General features: G+C 23.6%; 1 protein-coding gene across 5 annotated transcripts; it reads right to left on the reverse strand.

Annotated features, from left to right (window-relative positions):
- Positions 1-14: 14 nt before the first annotated feature.
- Positions 15-20,677, reverse strand: LOC112680784 (equilibrative nucleoside transporter 1). Of its 5 annotated transcripts, XM_025550978.1 has the most exons (10): positions 20,464-20,677; positions 20,245-20,396; positions 3,288-3,450; positions 2,864-2,945; positions 2,360-2,499; positions 1,879-2,257; positions 1,604-1,784; positions 1,397-1,518; positions 1,123-1,325; positions 448-574 (listed from the first exon to the last, which is right to left on the reverse strand). In XM_025550978.1, the coding sequence occupies exons 2-10, from the start codon at positions 20,372-20,374 to the stop codon at positions 448-450; spliced, it is 1,527 nt and encodes a 508-aa protein (XP_025406763.1). In that variant the 5' UTR covers positions 20,375-20,396; positions 20,464-20,677. The 5 variants fall into 5 exon arrangements, with proteins under 5 accessions (XP_025406764.1, XP_025406763.1, XP_025406765.1 ...); XM_025550979.1 differs by lacking the exon at positions 20,464-20,677 and having other exon boundaries at positions 15-574; positions 20,245-20,374; XM_025550980.1 differs by lacking the exons at positions 20,245-20,396; positions 20,464-20,677 and adding an exon at positions 15,249-15,397.
- Positions 20,678-21,913: the final 1,236 nt, after the last annotated feature.

Raw genomic sequence — 21,913 nt, forward strand, 5'->3', positions numbered from 1 at the left:
TTTAATGAATATGAATAATTGAGCAACTAGTTTATATAGTCCCACAGAAAATGTTAACAAGTAAGAATTTAGACATTTATTAATATGTTTAATTTATAATATATAAATACCTGATTTTTCAATTTTTAAGACATCTTTACAGGCACAAATTTTCAAAAGCAAAATATGGCTTACCATTTTCTACATAATATGATTTTGATATTAATAATAAATTTAGACTGGGACAGTAAAAAATGCTTACATGTAAATAATAGGAAGATAAATGTTTATGTTTTTTTACGCATTACAATTTTTACCTCTATGTCTGCTGGATATATATACAATTATATATACTTTGTAATAGCTAACAATATTTCAACTATTTATTAAAATATAATATGCATCAAAATAAGTCTTTAGTTATTTAAAAAAACCAAATAAGTTTAAAAATATTTACTAGGAGAATATTCACCAAGAAACATTTTTGACAATAAATGGAAGTGTCATTCCAAAGAGTATTCCGCAACAAATACCAGTGATTAACATAGCAGCTCCAAACATACCTGCAATTCCACTGTATTTTGGTTCAACACAACTAAAAACAATAATTTTTAAATAATACATAGTAATACAATATGTATACATATCATGAAATTAATCCATTAAATAAAATATTACACTAGTTAATTTTGATAAAGTAAAAGACAACAAAAGAAATTAATTTTTATTCAACATTTATGTAACCACTATACCTATTTATAACTTTTATATTCAAATATCTTTTAACTCAATTTTTATAATCCTAAGGTATATCAACTATGTATTAATCATTACAAAAAGGAAATGTAATCATTAATTAACTTACTATCAATTTAAAAAATTAAAGATTGAATGAAGTTAAAAAACATAATATGTTAATTTATATTACTCAAAATAGCAAAACATCTGTTTAGCAATTCAACATTTTAACAGGTCATAAATTACTGTATTTAAATATTTAAGATTGTGTAACTACACATTTAAATTATGAACTATCTGGTCCTAAATCTAAAAAACATATTTAAAAACATAATAAAAAGTAACAAAAAGAAAACAATTATTTGTTTTAAATAAAATTAAACCATTAAAGCTATTAGATTTTACCTTGGTGTATACATCATGGCTACAGAACTGTAATAACCACTAGATAATCCAAGAATTGCTCCCAACATCCAGAATATATAATCATTTTTTATTAATACTGGCATTATTCTAGTAACCCCAAGTGGCTGATAATTACAAACTAAAAATAATGGAATAAGAACCACTCTCAAAGTAACAGGAATATATAACCATTTTGCATTTGGCTGAAAAAAAATAATATTATTAATGCTAGAATGAGATGAAAAAATATATTTAAAAAATTAAATAGTTTTACCCATGAAAAATAAGTAGAAAGAAATGTTCCAATAAGTGCAGTGAAATTAAATGTCAAAAAGCATAGTACATTGATATAATATGATGGTCCTACTATGAAATTTGAATCTGACACTTTAATATCTGCAACATAGTTGTAGAATGAGTTATTGAATTACAATTTATGAGGAATTAAGTATATCTAAGAATTATTATCACAATTACATACCGGAATGCACAGCTGGAAATACTGAAAGAGTGACAAAAAATATAAAAAATACATTAAATAATTGTGGAGAAGCCTGCTTAAAAATTTGCAAATATGGAATTTTTTCATTTCCATCATTTTTTTTTATTTCTTGGCTTTCAATTTTACGTTGGTATACGTGTTCATGATACTTATAAAATCTCTATAAATACATATATGATATTAGAACTATTTAATTTTAAAACCAACCTAACCTAACCCAACTAAATTAAATAAAAACATTTTAAATAACTTACATTTAATGGTAATGCAAAATATGTATCAAAACAGGCTAATAATATAAATAATGCAGTAGTAAAATAATATATAGCAGCTGTTCGAGCATCAGGAGTGATTGAAATTGAAGCAATATTGGCAATAGATGTAAATGTACCGCTTAAATTTGTACCAAGGACTACAGCACCAATATACTTTGAAGGAAGTTTGGCGGCCATTCCAAAAACAGAGTTATTGTAAATACCATTTGCCATATTTAATAATACAATACAGCCAATAGTAGACCAGAAAAATAAAGCTGGTGACTGAGCGGTATTAATCATTACTAAAACAACAGTGAAGACAAAACAAACAACCTCAATCAAAATTGACCATACAATACGAGTAGTTAATTTTCCCCTGAAAATTAAATTACATAAATAAAATAATTCAATATTAAAATGTATAATAAATAATATTATATACTAAGATAAGTAAGCACACATATGCTTTTAATCTTACCCCATTGGACAGAATATGTTTAGCCAGTTGAAGATAAAATTAGGTAACTGTGAACCAATAGTTGAATAAGACATAAAAGCTGATGCATAATAAAGAGTTTCCATTAGATAATCCTTTCCTAGTTTGTAATCCACAAAGTACTAAAAATCAATAGTAAAAAACAAATGAGTAGGAAATAAACATTACTTTAAAATAAGGTACAGTATATCATTAAACTTATATTAACAGTTTAATTATACAATAATATTGGTTTTAAACATATGTAACTTATTATGTAAATAAACATTTAAAAAAAAAATAATAATAATATTAATACAAGAACAGTTATTCATTTGTATAAATCTATGAAATAATGTAAAATAATATTTTTTTTGTTCTTAGATTCTATATAATTAAATAATAATTTAACTAAATAACAAATAATATTATTTATGTATCAGATTATTAAATTAAACTTTTATTTCTAATGAAAAATAATAGCTAAACTTTGCAATTTTGACTTACTGATTTAGCATTAATGAACATATTCCAAGGCATTAAAATTCCTATTCCATGAAGAACTAATATTAAATACACAATATTCCATCTAAATAAAAATAAAAATAATAATACAATAATTATAATTTAACTCTTTATTATCAATTAAAAATCAAACAAAATATTAATTTAAAGTAATTTCAATAATTAAAACGGTTTAATTTCAAATTTGCTAAGAATAATTAATCAAACACTATTATTAATAAAACATGTTTTTTAATATATAGAAAATTTAAACATTATAAATACAATTTAAAATATGTTTTTTTACAAAACATTCAAGAAAATGTATAATTAAATTTGTGCAAGAAAGGATATACTTAACAGGACATGTAAAAAATACCAAGAGAATTATCAAATAAGTAATAGGTTCATATAAATTTCAACTTGCCTGTCTTTTGGAGGGTCAGTCTCTAACACAGCATCATCCATGTTAAATGTCTTAAAATTAAGTTCGTCGTTAGGTAAATTATTTTCTTCCCAAGCAGGAGTCAAACGTACTGGAACTTGCTCTGAAGCAACACTTGTGAATGAATTATGTTTAGTTGGTTGCACTAAAAAATATGTATACATAAAAAAAATAGGATATTAATCAATATAAAATAAAGAGAATTATTCCTAGTCAAATTATAAAAATAATAATATAAGGAATATTTATGATAAAAACATAAAATGTATTAGTTAAAATATACAAATGTACCTTTTTTTTATAACTATTCAAAATGTACATACATTATAATACACAGAATACTAATTAAAAAATGTATTAATAGCAAATGGTAGCCAAAATACCTCAATAATTTAACAGTCCTATAAAATGATAAATACCATAAAGCTTAGGGTGCATTTAATGATAGAATCATTTAAACAAAATTATTTTTTTTACTACAATCTATAACTCTTAGTGAACTTTGACACTTTAAAGTGATATATTATGTAACTATATTATGTAAGTAATTTAATATATTGCTAATGAAATTAAAATCAAACACAAAAAAGTTAGAAAACAACAAATAATCATTCTAAAAACAATAAGATTTCTCACTTAATTCAAATTCAAAGATTATAAAAAATCAATTTGCATTATAATTATTACCTTAATAGCTCAAAATAAAAATAAATAAAAATTATTAGAAATCGTAATTATTTGTAATATTTGAATGTAAATTATTAATTTTAATTAAAAATAATTAATGTTAATTAATAATAATATCAAACCGTTAAATTTATTTATAAATAAAAAATCAGATAATTTTTGTAATTGAAACAATATTGAATACAAACAAATTAAGAAAACACTGTGTTTTCCAATATTAATAAAATGTAAGGAAATTTAAAAATAATATGCTTTGCCAAATTATTATATTTAAATAAGTTTTAAAATAATAAACTTACAAATAATTAAAACTAAACAATATAAAGTGTTTATACTTACGAGTTACGGAACAACATGCACCGAAAAAAAATGAGAGTAAAACATACAGCCTACGAGTGTTTAACTCGAAGATACTATCAAACAAAAACTAAGCATATACATATATAAGTATATATAAGCGTTATATGTCGGAGGTCACATGAGTACTATTTATTGAGGAGGGATATTGTGTGGAATGTGGAATTAAATTAAGGGTCAATCTGGTTCTCTACTATATAGTTTCAAGTCTATAAACTACACCGACATTTTATAGTATTGAATTCTCTGAATCTTCATATTCTATATATGTGTATATAATTAGATACCTACAGTTACAGTATTTTATTACGATTTATGATCACGTAATTTTCATTTCTAAATTTTTGATTACATATGTATCATTAATTGTTTAAGTATAAAATTATTAATTGAAAAAAGGTAATACATTTTAGTCACAAATGCAAACAATGACCGTAAAAAAAAGATGCATCTTTAAAAGCCAAAAATATAATAATTCATGATGAAAAAAAATAAAGGAAATTGCAATAAAAAAATAATAGTAAATTCTTTGGGGCACATATCGACTCTGCCGAAAATATATCTATATAACTATATACATATTACATTATAACTATATATACCATGTCTAGCATGACGGTATAGTGGCACGAAGAAAAAAAACATACATTTTATAGAATATATAAATAATAATAATAATATATATAATAATCATTGATTATTAACATGTTTTAATAAACATTTAAATGCAGTAGCGTATGCATTTGTGCTTTTGTCTGACAATAAGAAATAACATTATGTCCATTTTTAAAAATATGAACCGTAAAAAGTTAATAGAAATATTTTGGGCAAATACAAAATGTACCATCTACAAATATTTTGTTACTAGAGCATAGACATTTTAAATTAGAATTTGAAGAGTAGAATAAAATATTATTTACTGTGTCAGTATTAAATAGAAAATCTGCTGGAAACAATATTATGTATTTACAAAATCCGAAAATGTTCTAATATTATAATATATTGGCGTAGGCCGATTCTAGAACCGATACTTGGTATCGGCCGATATTGGTAGTATCGGAAATATCGTTATCGGTTTACTTTCAAAACCGATATTTGAACTGATACCCCAAAAACTACTAGTGATTATATCGGGTATCGGTTTTATCGGTTTGTGGTATCTGATTAATTTTAATATCGGTTCATGGTTTTGCCAAAAAAGTTGATTTTTTTTATGTAATATATTAAAGATCAACTTAGTTTTTACTTGTGATTATAACATCGGGTATCGGTTGTATATATCGGTATATCGGGTATCGGTAAAAAATGATATCGACCCATCCTTAATAATATATACAGTATATATATAAAATTAATGTTTTGGACTCCATACATTACATTAATGCCTCTTGGGATGAAATTAAACCAGATGTAATAATAAACTGTTTTCGGAAAGCTGCATTTGGTGTGTTGAACAACTCTGAACAGGCTGATAGCTCACCTTTAAAAGAAGAGGGCTTTTAACTCTGCAAAATTTTGCTGTATATGCAACAATAGATGATGAACTCGTAACCAGTAGCACTCGGACTTAGGATGAAATAATCGCTGATATGAACTTAGAGGAGAATGAGAAAGAAGACGACGATCAAGAAGAAGAAGATTAAGACTTTCCAATATCTACTTCTACAATTGCTGCTAGTTTGCAACACCTATCGGAAATTCAGAAAGTATTATCCTCTGTTGAAAATTCCGAAGAAATGTTAGGTTGTCTAAATAAAATTGAAAACTTTCTTTCTGAAACGCATTGTCAGAACCTTAAACAATCAAAAATAGATGAATATTGTAATTATAATTAATTTATAAGTGTATTTCCCATTAAATTATGTTTAATAATAAAAAAATAAACTCGATATTTCAATCACATGATTTTTTTTTCATTCCCGCATAAGACGCTTTCCCGCTTAAGAAGTTCTAGGGAGCTGGTCCCTTAAAGAGCGTTTTAAGTGAGTTTTACTGTATGTTATATTCTTATAACAATAATATTGTACATATTTATAAATCTTCGGCGGAATTGATGAACTTCAAATTCTTTGTAGAGGGTTGTATTAAAAACGATTACGTACTAATACATATATTTATATAATTCAGTTCAGGAATTTAACGTAGTTATTGAAATATGAAGTTTACAATAATATATCTATAAATATCTAAGACGAATAAAAAAATTATAAAATACTAATAAAATTGAATAATAATAATAATATAATAATTTCTAAACATGGGTATTAATTAGGTTTACGTTATATTTTTAAACATTAATTCTTTAAAATTCTATTTTTTGAATTTATTAATACTCATGATTATAACTGTGTCCAAATTTTTTGATAGAATTCATAAACTGGTAAAAAAATGATAGCTACCTTTTAAATATTGAATAATAATTGTTGAGTAAATTTTCGAAATCAATTAATATTGAAGGAATACCACTGATAACTAATAGACGATCCCAATTTATTATATGAATAATTGAAGGATATAGATTTAGAATTCTAATATATTCTGTCATATACTGTTTATGCAAATCTGCAGTATGAATGGAAATTAGTAGACAAATAAAATTTAAATTTGAAATTGTGACATCATGGTAGAAAAGATTTCTGAAGCATGGCAAGTATTTATTTAGTAATTTTATACTTAATCTTAGTAGTTGGGTTAGCTGTAGACCTTTAATTCAATCAGTATTTCTATCTATGAATATTAGCTACATTTTAAGTTTTAAAAATCGTTACATAAAATTTGTTTCAAATTTTAAAGTTTAATCTAATAAGTTTAGGGGTTTAAAGGGATTGTAAGCTATGATTTTTTTCTCTTTCTATCATACGCGCAATATATGTAGGGATTTAGACGTTTTCTATTTCCAACGTACCGATCGATCGATTTAGGCAATAAGGATTTTGAAAACTGATTTGAAGTCTATTTTATATCGACTTTCTCAATTTTTTTAAATATTGTACTAATCATACTCAAAAATTAATTTTTATGTTTTCAATTTTTTTAATCATATTTTGTGAAATTTCGGGAGACAAAATCAAAAAAGTGGGAAAATCGATATAAAGAAGACTATACGAAGAATTCAAATCAGTTTTCAAAATCCTTATCGCATCAATAGATCAATCGGTACGTTGGAAATAGAACATGTCTAAATCCTTATATTGTGCGTGTAATAAAAAAAATGAAAATCATGGCTTGCAATTCCCTTAAGACCAATAAACTCCTAGAGTATTAGAACTTTACTCAAATCCAATTCATAATTAGATTTTGTAATAATGCAAATTTTTAAATACTTTAATTAACTTAAATTCTAAACAAAGGAGGAATGGATGATTTTTTTTTTTTTTTTGTTATAAATAATAATACAACATAGATGCAACATAGAGAACATTATCCTTGCTAGAAAAATGAATTAATTTTAGATACTTTTATACAATCGAATTATTGATTATAAAATGTTTTTATGAGTTGAGAAAACATGAAATCGACATTTCAAGAAATTCGAATCACTGATAAGACGTGATTGATTATATATATATATATATATGTATGTATTCGTTTACTTATTATTGTAATAATATAATTAGAATATGTAACAACAAAATATCTAATTTTTTTTAAACGTTTGACAATTAGCTTATCGGTGGCGTTTCTGATTTTTGTATTTATATAGTGGTATTAACTAAATAGTTTTTCAATTTCAATAATTTATTCTCATTTTAAAATTCATCTAAGCCAAAAATGTTGACAATTTTGATTCATAAATTCACAACTTTTTTAAAACTTTTTAATTTTTAAAGTATTTTAAATTTATAAAAAAGTTACAGTAAAAATGTAAAGAATAAATATCCTACTACATTATAATAATGTTATAATATAACATAATTACTAGGGCTGGGATTTTAATGTTCTAAAAAATAGCAAAAAACGTTCTAAAAACAGCAACATATACCCTAAAAATAAATATAAAGTTAAATTTGTCATAAAACGCAAAATAAATACTACATTTAATTAATTAGTATCACTTGAAACCCATTTTTTTTGGGTAGAACACTTTTGAGAACGGTACCTTATTTGCAGTACTTTTTTAATAACACGATTGACCAACTTTTATGAGACGTTGCCGCATTAATTAAAAATAAAAAATAGAAATAAAATATTCAGATATCAATTATTTGTCAGTCTAAGATATATTTATTTAAAGCTACTTATATATATATATATATATATATATATATATATATATACATATATACTTATTTCCAGTGACTCTAAGATGTCTTTTGTTTGTTCAAACTCTCTGTAAGAATTTATTGTCGAAATAATCCGATCATTAACATTGCTGGCCATGGTTTTGAGAATATTGTTTTCATTCAATCGATTTCATTATTGCTACGGTTAGTGTTTGGGTTACCTTTATATATATATATATATATACTATTACATAACGTGCGACGACGTTTTTGCCACTGTTGCTTTGCTGTTTATTTTTACAGGAACAGACAACGTTGCTCGAAAAATCGTTCTCGATCGTGTTGTCAAAAAGGTACAATGTTCTCAATCGTACTCTCCCGTTTTTTTTCTTATAGACCTATATGTTGGGAAATTAGAAAAAAAGATGCATTTACATCAAAATCCCAGCCTTAATAATTACTTAGACATCCTTCAGCATACATATTTTTTCTGTTAACTTTTAAAATTAAAACATTCAAATCAAATTCTATAAATTTAAAAATTACGAAGATACAAATTTTTATTTTAGTATGTTTATTAGTTCTTATGTTATATTACTAATTATACTTTACAACCACAAGTCAAATATATATTATGTATTCAATAATCAATGAACATTGTTTCGATATAAATGCAATTTTATTCAACAACATAAAAATCAAAGAATGTTTTAACACTTGCTCTGAATATTTTATTTTATAATTATTTTTATCTTAATTCTCATCATTTATGCCTCTGATACAAACATATGCATAGTTGCAATAAAATGCAACTTGATATAAACACCAATTATAACATTTATTCCATAAATAATAAAATTAGAATTATCAAAGATCGATTTGTTAAATTCAAAAAATTACAACATTAGTATAATATTAAAAAGTGTTAATTTGTGAAATTTAATTGTTGATAAAAACTTGTTTAAAACAAAATTATACTAAATAATTATCATTATTTATACTAAGAATATAATTGACTATTAAATTCAATCAAGGTTAATAATATTTTCTTATCATTACAATAATTAAAAATAATTGAAATGTATTACACATTTAAACTTATTCGATTTTTAAATAAATCCAAAAAGATATGTGACAAAAATATAATTAAACAAATTTGAAAAAATCTGTATTATCAAAAAATAAATTTATAAAAATACGATATTTTAACAAGTTATGATATCGTAAAATGTAAATTAAATTAAAATGACTAAATAATTTCTTACAAGTTAAAATAAACTTAGCATGCATATTTTTTGCTCACTTATATACCCGTATATTTTACAAAAAAGACGTTTGTAAGTTGTGTCCAGAACAACAATAAAAAATAAAACAAGAATACTTCGAATATCTTACATACTTAACTACAATAGCTACTTAATGCATTGGTGACTCGTACACAACAATAAACCACAGAAATAATCATCAAAGAACTCGAGGTTCCATTAGTTAGTTTAAATGTGATACATGTTTAGATGTTCTTCAAATACCATTTAATAGTATTTCTATTTGACATGCAGAAACGTTAGTATAAAAGTAAACACAAACAATAATAAAACATGAAAAATTAATTAATAATGTTTGTTTTTTAAACAAAACATAGGTACAAAAATGAATAACATAAAATCTTATACTAAGTTAGTCGGAGAAAGTAATGAAATTGAAACGTATCTGAATCAAACTCGATTAAATTTATATAACTGATAACCTTGATTGTGACTGGAATTTTAAAAAAGATTACATATACAATCAACCTCGATATTAATAGGAATGAACGATAAATTAAGTTTTTTCACATAGAAGAGTCTACAAGAACGAAAATACATTTTTAAATACGTTAACATTTTTATCTTTTGATTATTAATGATTCACATAAAAAATCAAATTTACATAAATAAATGTAATAAATGCATAATTATTTTGAATTATAATGCATAGTAAAAAATTTACCTAAATTATAATAATCGATAAATTAAGAATAATAAATACATAAATAAATATCTGCTGATTTTATTGGCCAATTATTAAAAAAAATTCCACCTCAACAATTTACCGATAATATGAAACGATTTATAACGTAAGCAGTATTGATAGCAATAAACACTCGGGAAAAAGTGACATTAGAAACAAAAATCTTCGGAAAATTTAAAAAAGTGACTTGAAACTTTAAATATTCTTAATACTTTACAGTATTAAGAAATATAAAAGAAAATTTTCCTAATTTAATAATAGATATTAAATAACAAATAAATAATAATCTGTATTATAAAGAAATAATACTAATAATAATAAAAACGATTTAATTTGTACTCTGTAAACAAATCATTAACCATTATTACTTTTCTTTTTTTAGTCGCGCCAAAAAGTAAGACAGGGTCACACACTCGGACAATTAAAAACGAAATATCCCTGGATTTTCTTTGCAACATCCCTCAGGTAGGGTCAAGGTGAAAATATAGCTAGTATATAAATATCATAGTGCTTTTTCGATTTCTTACCTTATCAGATCTCGAAAACTTATTATTTGTCGACAAATTTATATTTATATATACCGTGTGTTCAATTTTAAAGGTAACAGGTTAGATTAGGTTAGGTAGTTTAGTTAGGTATTTAGTTAGGGTAGGTCGATAGTTTTAAATTAGGTAATTCGTATTTATTGCATATTTCATAGCTCTGCGTATCTTAATCAAGCATTTACAGATATTATTATAACAATTTCTTTTTATTAAAACTACAAGATGTATTTATTATAACATTGAATTTATAAATAAATATCATAAGATAATAATAAAAATAATTTATTATTTCATAAACTGTTCAAAATTATTGTCATTATTTTCAATGTATGCTTCCATTCGTCTAAGTAGTTCTCTCTTTGTGTAGTTGCTGTTATTTGATCTTCGGTGAATTCATTAAATGCAATGATTATTTTATTTTTCAAATCATCAAGATTAATAGGTGAATTTTCATAAGCTAATGTTTTTAAATGTCCCCTTAAAAAATAATCCAACAGTATTATATCAGGTGATCTAGTGAGCCATTGTACTTGACCATATGTACCCATCCATTTATTGCCAAAAGTTTGGTTAAGATATTCTCGAACAATAATTGCATTATGGGCGGGAGCCTTATCCTGTTGAAAAATGCGTTGGAATATGCGATAAATACGAATTACCTGATTTAAAACTTTCGACTGTCTTAAAAATGTCAATTTTGAACATATCAAAAAACTGTAAAGATCAAAGTTGTTCAAAAAAAAAATAGAGCAATCCAAATCCAGAGTCAAAAATGGTGATTCCTATTTAAGAAATTTTTATTTTACTGCGCATGTGCAGATAAAAAAAAAATTAAAAATTAGAATTTATATATTTATACCATATTTATCACTACAAAATTTTTCGGACAAAAGAACAAACATTATTCAAAATTCATGTTAAGAATGTTGTAGCTAACTCAGATCAATGTAGTTCAATAACAGCATAATACAGAAAATTATATTTACCTGACTTAAAAATCTCAAAAAAAATTAGAAAATGATGTATGAATGTTTGTGTGTATTGTGTTAACTTGCAGTGCCTTATGTAATGATACGATTTATCTCACACATTTCGATAACACACACGTAATCCCAAAAGTTTTTCATTAACTGGTGTGCGAATGTGTCGAATACGTTTTGAGTTATCATATTACTAAATGCGTATTATTTATCTGATCATGTGATGCTATCAAGACACAAGTTGCTAGTGCTTTAGTCATTTTATTTCATGTACAACCATGGATATTCAAATATTAAATGTTTTTGAAACGCGCTGAGAAAAACGTTATTTCAACATTGAAAACTAAAAGTATAGTGAGTTTCGTGTTTTAAAATCAGGTGATCTGCTGTTTAAACTTAACAATAGAAAATTTACATCAAAAATTATAGAGAATGAATCAATTACCAAGGTAATTAATACTTCAAACACATATGCCATCATGAAACTCATACTGACTAGGTAATTTCTAAAGAAATTATAAGAAGTTCTTTAAAAAGTAAAGAAAATAATGATCTACATATATTTTCAAGTAAACTGATACATCATGATTTACAAAATATGGAAGATATTTTGATAAATTTAACATCTACAGATATGAAGTTGTTTAGTCGTTCAATTTATGACATAAGAAGCATTTTCCAAATTTACCGACATCGACCGAACTTAATATCGAACAGTTAAATGAAATAAAAAATACAATTCAATACAATGGTGAACAGTTTTTTGTTTTCACAGTGATGACATAAATATAACTGAATTTACGTGCAAAATCAATTTAGAGGCAATTTCACACGCGGAACATGTTTTTGGAGAAGAGACGTTTACTTATGCTCCAAAATATTTTATGCTACTATATACATAACATATTTAAAAAGTAACTATTATTTTCCTCTTGCCCATTGTTTCTTACGCAATAAACAGACTTTGAGTTATTTGATGTTAAAGGATATATTAGAAAAATGATGTGTCCAACTGACTAATAAACCACTTAAAATAAATGTTTTCCATGCTATTTCGAAAAAGCAGCTGATTATTCTGTAATAAAAAAGTTTCTAAATTGTGAGTAAGTTTGTTGTAATTTCTATCTTGGGCAAAGTTGGTATCGACGTACCCAACAAAATAAACAACTTATAAAATAATATGTAACAAATCATCAGAAATTGGTACATAGCGTAAGTTATTTACCAACTGATGAAATCACAGACGGCTACACGGACTTACTAACAATTGCGACTATGTTTATCAAATTCACAAATTATATTCTAGAAAATTATAATTTGCTTGACTCTAATTTTCCATCAGTTATGTGAGCAAGTTCACCAAATATTAATAATTCAAAGACAAATTACTATTGTCAATTTACTTGCTACACTCAAACATTTACCGAGTTATAGACACAATATTACATATTCAATCAGAATTTGATTTAAAATTAAATTCAATAAACAAAAATATTAATAATTTTCAGCTAAAAGACACCACAAATAAATTTTTTAGACAAATTTTTCAGACAATTATGTAATAAATCTATAAATCGATTAGAATATTTGAAACAAATCGGCACAAAATATTATAGCGATAAATTAGTTTAATTAATGATAAAGAAACATTACATTAAAATTAATAAAGTACAAACATAACATTCATTTAACAAAATAACGAGATAAATTTAATTTAAATGAAATCATAAAAAAAAAAGACATTTTTAATCACGCCTTTTGTATACACAGTCCTAAACCTATAAAATTGAAAAAGAAAATATTTGAAAACAATCTTACATAGCAAGTAAACATTACTTTTGTAAATTTTTTTGAGATTTAGTACTTTTTCTATAGTTTATGTACGCAAACGAGTCCTACATTTGGATCATTTATAGCAGGTCTTAAAAATTTGTGTGCCCAAATTTTACTTTTGTCCGCAAACGAATCACAAAAAAAATTAAATGTACGCAAACGAGTATCGCCCATTTAAAAGTGTAATGATATAATTAGGTAATAATTATAAAATAAATAAAAAATAACTATGGATAATATACTATAATAATATAATACATAAATTATATATGTAATAAAAATAAAATCACTTATGAATTCGTGTACAAGTCTAGACATCATTCATAACTAACCTAATTATACCAGCTATTAGTAAATGCGCTTTGGAAAAACGCAATTCAGTACAATGGAAAAATTAGAAATAAAATCATAGAAATCAAATCTATTGAATTTTATTGTTAAAATTAAAAATTTACTTTTATGTAACATATTCCACTGAAAAGAAAGTCTTAAATAAATTTTTGATATACTAATTAAATATTTAAAAACTTAACTATTTTCTAAATAACTTTAAAGTCAAACATTTAATAAAGAATGATATAAGAATAAAATAAAAAGGATTATTTTATTTTTAATTGCAAATTAAAATAAAATCTATATAAATACTTAATTAATTGTTTGAATATTTAAAAAGAAATATTTAACATACTGTACAATTTTAACGGCCTATCTATTCTGAAATATTCAAAAAATTATAAGAAAATTATATATTATACTTTGATAATCAAAAATTAAAAACATTCTTAAATTCTCAGCGTTAAATATTTCAAACATTTGTTTATTTTCACATTTAATAAATGAACCATGCTGAACATACGAGTCTTAAGAAAACTTATCGTAAATCATAGAGAGATATATATTTATTAATTATTTCATAAATTATAAAAATATAACGTAATTTCAATGACAATATACTTTATTGTTAAATCTAAATACTGTATACATTAATATTTCATTATTTATAATTTTATAATATTTTTTAAACAGTAGATACTTACTCATAAGTTATCATTAATACGAGAATACTTATAAGATTCAAAGTTAATGATTAGCATAACTATTAAGTTGAAAACATCTAAAATGTATATTTTAATTGTATTTGTAATGGACAGTCATATTTACCGTTACAATAATTTTAAAGATATTTTTAATTCAACGTAAAAAATAAACTTATTAACTTAGTCCCAGAAGGAATATTAATAGGAATACTGAATATTACAAGAGAACTTGTTCTTTATAAAGAATTCTGGAATAGAAAATTATACTCACTTAGCTAACTTAGTTGATATCGAAAAACATGAAACCGTTGTCTGCATAAAAAAAAAAAAACAATGAAAATGTTTATAAACATTCCAAATACGTAATAACAAAGAACGACAAGAATTTTATTAATAGCCAGTAAGGCTCTGAAGACAGAATGATTGTCCTCCGTCATTTTGCTCCTCAGACAAAACACTGCTGGTGGGCGTACACTTAGGTGGGAGATTTGAATATACTTTAAACATTGTGTTGGTATCTTTAGGGCGGTTAATATTACTGGTAGTAGTCATATTATTTAAAGATATTTAAGTTATGATCATTCAATTCAAAAAAAATAATTTAAAAGACAGGTATGATATTGAAATTGAACACTAAATATCGTATTTTATAAAATAAATTAGAAATTTTAATGAAAAACTTAACTAAGAAAAATGTAACTAAAAGTTTAAATACATATACTATGTAAAATATGCCGTTAAATTTTCGTTTACGATGATACCTAACATAAATCGCCATGTATTATATATTTGTTTGTCTTCATTTTTCACAATCAAGATTTTAAGTGTCACTGATTGGAATTTTTTATCGGTAACCAAACTTCTTTTTACACTCTCTCTTTTAAAATAATCATCAAATATTCTTTCAATAACTTCGTCAAAAATGTACACGTTTTGTAGAAAATTTCCAAGTTTTTATTAATATTCATAAATAGTTCTATTTCTTCTGTTTTTAAAAATAATATTCTCTACATTCCTGATTTTAGATTTACATGTTTATTGTTAAGTAATTATTACTTCACATTTTTGAATCATGGAGACCCTCAGATTCATATACCTTTTTCAAATACCTAGTTAATTTTAACTCAAAGGTTGTCGTTATTTTTTTAATATTAATACCTTGAATTCTCATTTCCATCCTATAATAGTCAACATTAAAGATACTATCTTAACGAACTAATGTTTAATTTATTGTAATTAACTTTATGGTAATCATTCTTACGAATTTAACCAATAATGGAGTTCATAATAAGTCTAGATTTAATTTTACTTTAATCTTTCACTATAAATCTTACCTTTTATGCAAATGAATTTTTTTATACACTCATTAGTAAGAAGTGAACAAATCTAAATAATTATCTTATATTATATTGACTGTCCTTCACTCCCCCACGATTTTCTAAACAATCATCTATATTAAACTCAACGCAATTCTTAATGCCTAACATAAATAATAATCAATATGAACTTTCAATAAGTCCGTCTGCCATAGATGTTAGAAGATTTTTTTTAACAACTATTAAAAAATTTAATTTTCATATTTTTTTTTTTAGATTTATATCAAAAATGCTGAAAAAATAATTTTGATAAGAAATTTTTTTTAAAAATTAAATTTAAGTTCTTCTCATTATTTATTAATTAATATTTATCTATTATTTATAAAAGAAAAAAATTTAGCTATATTTCAATAAGACAATTAAGAAGCGTTTAAACATAATATATGACAAAACGGTAAAAATCATGAAAGTTCACTATATTTTTGTACCTGAGACCTAAATATTGGAAGCAACATTTTTCATATATATATATATATATTTTTTTGTTACACAAAAAAAAAAAAAAGATCGAAAAATTACAAAAATTATGTATAAGTGTTAGAAAACATAATTTTCACAATATCAGATATTTTAACAAATTTTCAATATTGGTTATTTAGTTAAATATATACCATTATTTCGAATTATTTGAATGAAGTTTGACCAGTTTAAAAACACTTGAAAATTTTGATTTTCCCAAATTTTAGATGCGAAAATTAGAACAATAAAAGTTTAACCTACCTTGTAAGAAAATTTGGTCATTCTACCATATCAATCATGTTAAGAAATATTAATTGATCAACTTGACCTCTTTCACACATATTTTTTTTTGAGAAGTTCAAATTAAAAATATCCCTGTATGTCCCGATTGTGATGTCACAACCGACCTAGAAGTCTTATATTTTTTATTATAAATCAGTGAAAGTCAAACATTTTTCAGTGATAGTCATTAAGTTTATAGAATCTATATAAATTAATTTTTTTTTATTAAAAATTGATTTAATATTTATATTATTACAAATATAAATTTAAATTTATAAATTATAGATAATGTAATTTATTTATTATAATAAAAAACTGATCAAATTTCATTAAAATAATCAAAATCTAAGAAATATCTTAAATATTTAACTTAAATACCTCAAATCATAAAATATCAATAATACTTTAAAGATAACCAATAACAAATTAAAAAAACTGGTCATAAATGTCAGTAAAAATAATTAGAACTATCAGTAATCATATATTTCAAAAATCAAATGTTTAAATAAAATAATTCTTAGAATTTAGTTTTATAGGTAACCAAGAATACAATTATTTAGCCATAAAACAGTAAAATGTAGATCTAAATAATTTTAAGACGGTTTACTTTTTATTTTAACATAATTGTATAGGATTTTTTATAATTTTAGTGTATACATAGTATGATGTCATGCCTGATTTCATTAAAAAAATGTTTAATATCAAATTTAATTGTTTATTTTTCAAATTAAGAATCTTATTTGCTACTTTATAGTATATAGGAAATCCATAGCCTGATAATGTTAAAATATTAATTCAATGGTAGCATAAAACTAGACATAAGATTGATATTTCAACATTAAATATTACTAGACTATTAATTCATAGTTATCATTTTAAAGATAACATCGTACTAAAATTATGAGCTTACAAATAAAACTATGGAATTTGATTGCTAAATATATTTATTTCAAGGACTATGTACACATACATATTTTTAACAATTCATTTATATAATTATTAACCTAAATTAATTAAAAATAAATAACTATAATACTGAATACTTAATTTTTTATACCTAATTGAGAATAGAATACTTTATTCCAATCCTTAAAATCATGGTTGTTTATGACAATGACTGTATTATTAATATCATAAACAATACATATCATGTTAAATAATCAATTTGATTAGAAAAAATCATAGTAGGATGCTACCAAAATATTCTATACACATATCTGAATTTAATAAATGTATGCAGTGGAAGTTAAAATAATAAACATAAACAAAACTGAAATTGTCAAAAAACATGTATCTATATGTTACGGTAATAGTAAGAATACCAGTGAAACCTAGGATTTACCGGTAAAACCTAGGAAATACATTATTGCTTGGTCAAACCTCGAATAATTTTAGCAGTTCGGGCTTTTCCTAACGAGTTTTGGTAAATATTAGGATTAGCAATCAATGATTGTAAAAGTCTGAAATTATAAATTTTTTCCAATTCTGTGATAATTTTTACCTATTGACTCAATGTTAAAATGTTTGTATATGCAAAAATTTAATATTATTGTTATTATTATTAACTTCATACATAATACAGTTTCTGCCTACATGGCCTGTTGCAATATGAGCATAATATAACTTATTATACCGAACATAATAATGCATTACTTAGAAGTCATCATTCATCAGAACAATCAGTTTTTTTTCACCAGTAATATTAACAATATCAAACCGTTTAAGTTGCTAATAGTGAACTGTTTTTTTTACATTAACAGATTTAGCTACTTTAAGTTCTCTTAAAAATATATTATATTTTTCATCAGTTAAATAAAAAATATTTGTCATTTTTTAACTCTACAACATCATTTAAAATTTCATAAAATAGTAGGCGATATATTGAATACTGTGTATACTCGTAATACTAACCGCGACAATTGTAAAACGAATATTGCTCATAAAAATACTTCCTGCAATTGGCCCCAATATCAATTTATTAAATTAATCTTCTATTAAATCTGTTCTAAATCTTAATCATTGAAGACACAATATTTAAAACTTTGATTATAATTCGTATCATAATCAAAAATTAAATTAAAACTATAGATAACAACACAAATGCACAAGAATAAATACAAGAATTATCACAGAATTATAAAAAATATATAATTTTGGACTTTTATAATCATTCATAGTTAATCCTAAGATTTACCAAAACTCATTGGTAAAAGTTCAAAATGCTAAAATCATTCGGGGTTTGACCATGTAATAATGTATATCCAAGGTTTTACCAAAAACAATTGGTAAATGTCCGAATTTCGGACATTTGCTGATCACAGTTGGTAAAACCTAGGATTTACCAGTAAATCCCATGTTTCACCGGTATTAGTACTCTTACCATAACATATAAACAAATAACATTAGGAACTTATACCACTTTTATTTATAAGTTGTAGGTACAAGCAATTATAATAAAAAAAATATTTTACTAATCTTATCATTTATGGCAAAATAAAAAGTAATTAGCTAAATTTAATAATAATTAAATTAAATTAATTAAATAATTTAATAATTCAATCAAAAAAATAGATTCAATAATAATTTAGCTAAAAATCGTACAAAAATAAATTTAAATTTTGATTTAACTAAGGAATTTTTTTTAGTATTTTTAATTATTAGCTTTTAAAATAAAATATCTTGACTATTTTCATCTATAAACTTACTTCAATTTTATATTATAATCAATTTTAAATGATATGTAAAATTGTCTTATTTTGTAAAAAAAAAAAAACAGTAAAAAGAAAAATTCCAAAATATGTAACTATACAAATTTGTAACTAATTTAATTTGATTAATTATTAAGATGTAGATTTATTTATCCTATTTTAAAGAGTCTTAAACATTTTTTAACTATCAAACCATTAATTCTCTACTTTTTTCCTATCAAGCAACTTTAGAGCGCAATATACTATAACTATATCTAAGTTAAATAATAATTATATTATATTATATTATATTTAATAATAAAATTTATAAAGAAATATATCAAAATTATTTATGTAACTCATAGTAAACCCTAAAATAATAATATATACTTTAAGTCACTCTTCACAATATTAACAATTTCATTCCATTAAAATATGAATATTGAATAAATAAAATATTAACCTTTTGAATTCATAGTAGAATTTATGGATAGTAAAGTATTTCCATTCTTTAATGTATTTTCATGCAATAATAAGTGATCTTCTCCAGCAGCTCTCAACCGTTGATCACTAGTATTTGTTTTCAAACTCATTTTGATGTATTGACTTTTATTTCTATTGAAAAATAAATAATTAATATTATTTAACTAATAATTGGTATCTATTAATTTAATTTACTTACCTTATTAGAATAAAAACAACAGAAAATCAGTTGTTATCGCCGAAACAATCATACATGGACTAACATATTAATATACTTAAAATTTAATGGGTACCTACTTGAAAGAAGATAAAAATCTGATAAAATAGAATTTCAAGACTCAATAGTAGTTTAAATTTAATATTGACGTTTATCTAGTAGGAATTTAAATGTGAAATTTGAAGCCGAGTGGGAGATATTATTAATGTTAAAATCGCATGAAGTTCTTCACGTGTTGAGGTTAAAATGTAAATAAACCACGGTTCGGGTTCCAAAATAATTTTCGATTATTCCATGAACCAACGACTACGCCGAAAATATTCCTAACATTCAAGATTTACTTTTTTCTTTTTTATGTATATTTTAAACCATAACTCCACAAAATATATTAAATTATATCACTCAATTACAGAAGAGCATACATATAACTACAATAAACAGAAAATGCGGAATTGTAAAAGATTTTCTAGGAAATAAAATTTAAAGACGGGTGTGTAGAGATTTTTGTATTCTAATTACGATTTAAAGATCTTAAAAAAACAAAAAAATATTAGTAATTGCAGGAATGAAATTTTATAATTAATTTACATTAATTATTTATATAAATGTAACAAATGTTTTATTCTTGTATACAAATTCTTAAGATAACATTTTTTTTTATACAAAAAGCTTTAAAATAATTTTTAAACAATTTTTCATTATTTTTGGCCAAATATAATTAATAAAACAATTCATTACAAAATACCTAAATAATCGTAAATTATTCTTACTAATAGTTTTTAAAAATGTCGATAGAATTCCATAATTGTGACTATATTCAATTTTACATATAAAAAATATAGATAGGTAAGTACTTTCATTGCGATATAAATAATAATGGTTTTGATTGAAATACCAATGAAAGAATTACAAATGTTAAATTAAGACATCTTGGCCGTCAACATTAAGTATTTTTTAAAGACAACAATTAATTTTACATTTATACTTAGTCGTTGATGGTATGTGTATCTTCTGCATACGCAGGATATTTATAAAATAAATACAAGACCACCGTAAAATAACATTTGTAAATAATATTAACTAAAAATATAGTATGTAGATTAGGTACTTACCTACTACACCTATGCTACCATACCATTACATGCTACCAAAGGTGGATCCACAATTAAAAGAACTATTAGAAAACTGTGGGACAGGGTATTTCAGGAGACCATTTATTAAGGCTGAAACTCTGTAAAAAAATTAAATTAAATAAACAAAACATGATCATATTTTGTGGTATTATGTTTATTCATATTTATCATTAAAAATATTAGCATTTATTTTATTTAATGAAGGATTAGTTCATGGGGGTTCGGTATAGGGATGTTTTACTGTGTCATACAATTAAACCATTGGCATCATTTGGAGGGGGTTGATAATTAGGAAATTT

Source organism: Sipha flava, unplaced genomic scaffold (assembly GCF_003268045.1).
Source record: "Sipha flava isolate LNK unplaced genomic scaffold, YSA_version1 180_pilon_pilon, whole genome shotgun sequence".
In the NCBI taxonomy this organism is placed as follows: domain Eukaryota; kingdom Metazoa; phylum Arthropoda; class Insecta; order Hemiptera; family Aphididae; genus Sipha; species Sipha flava.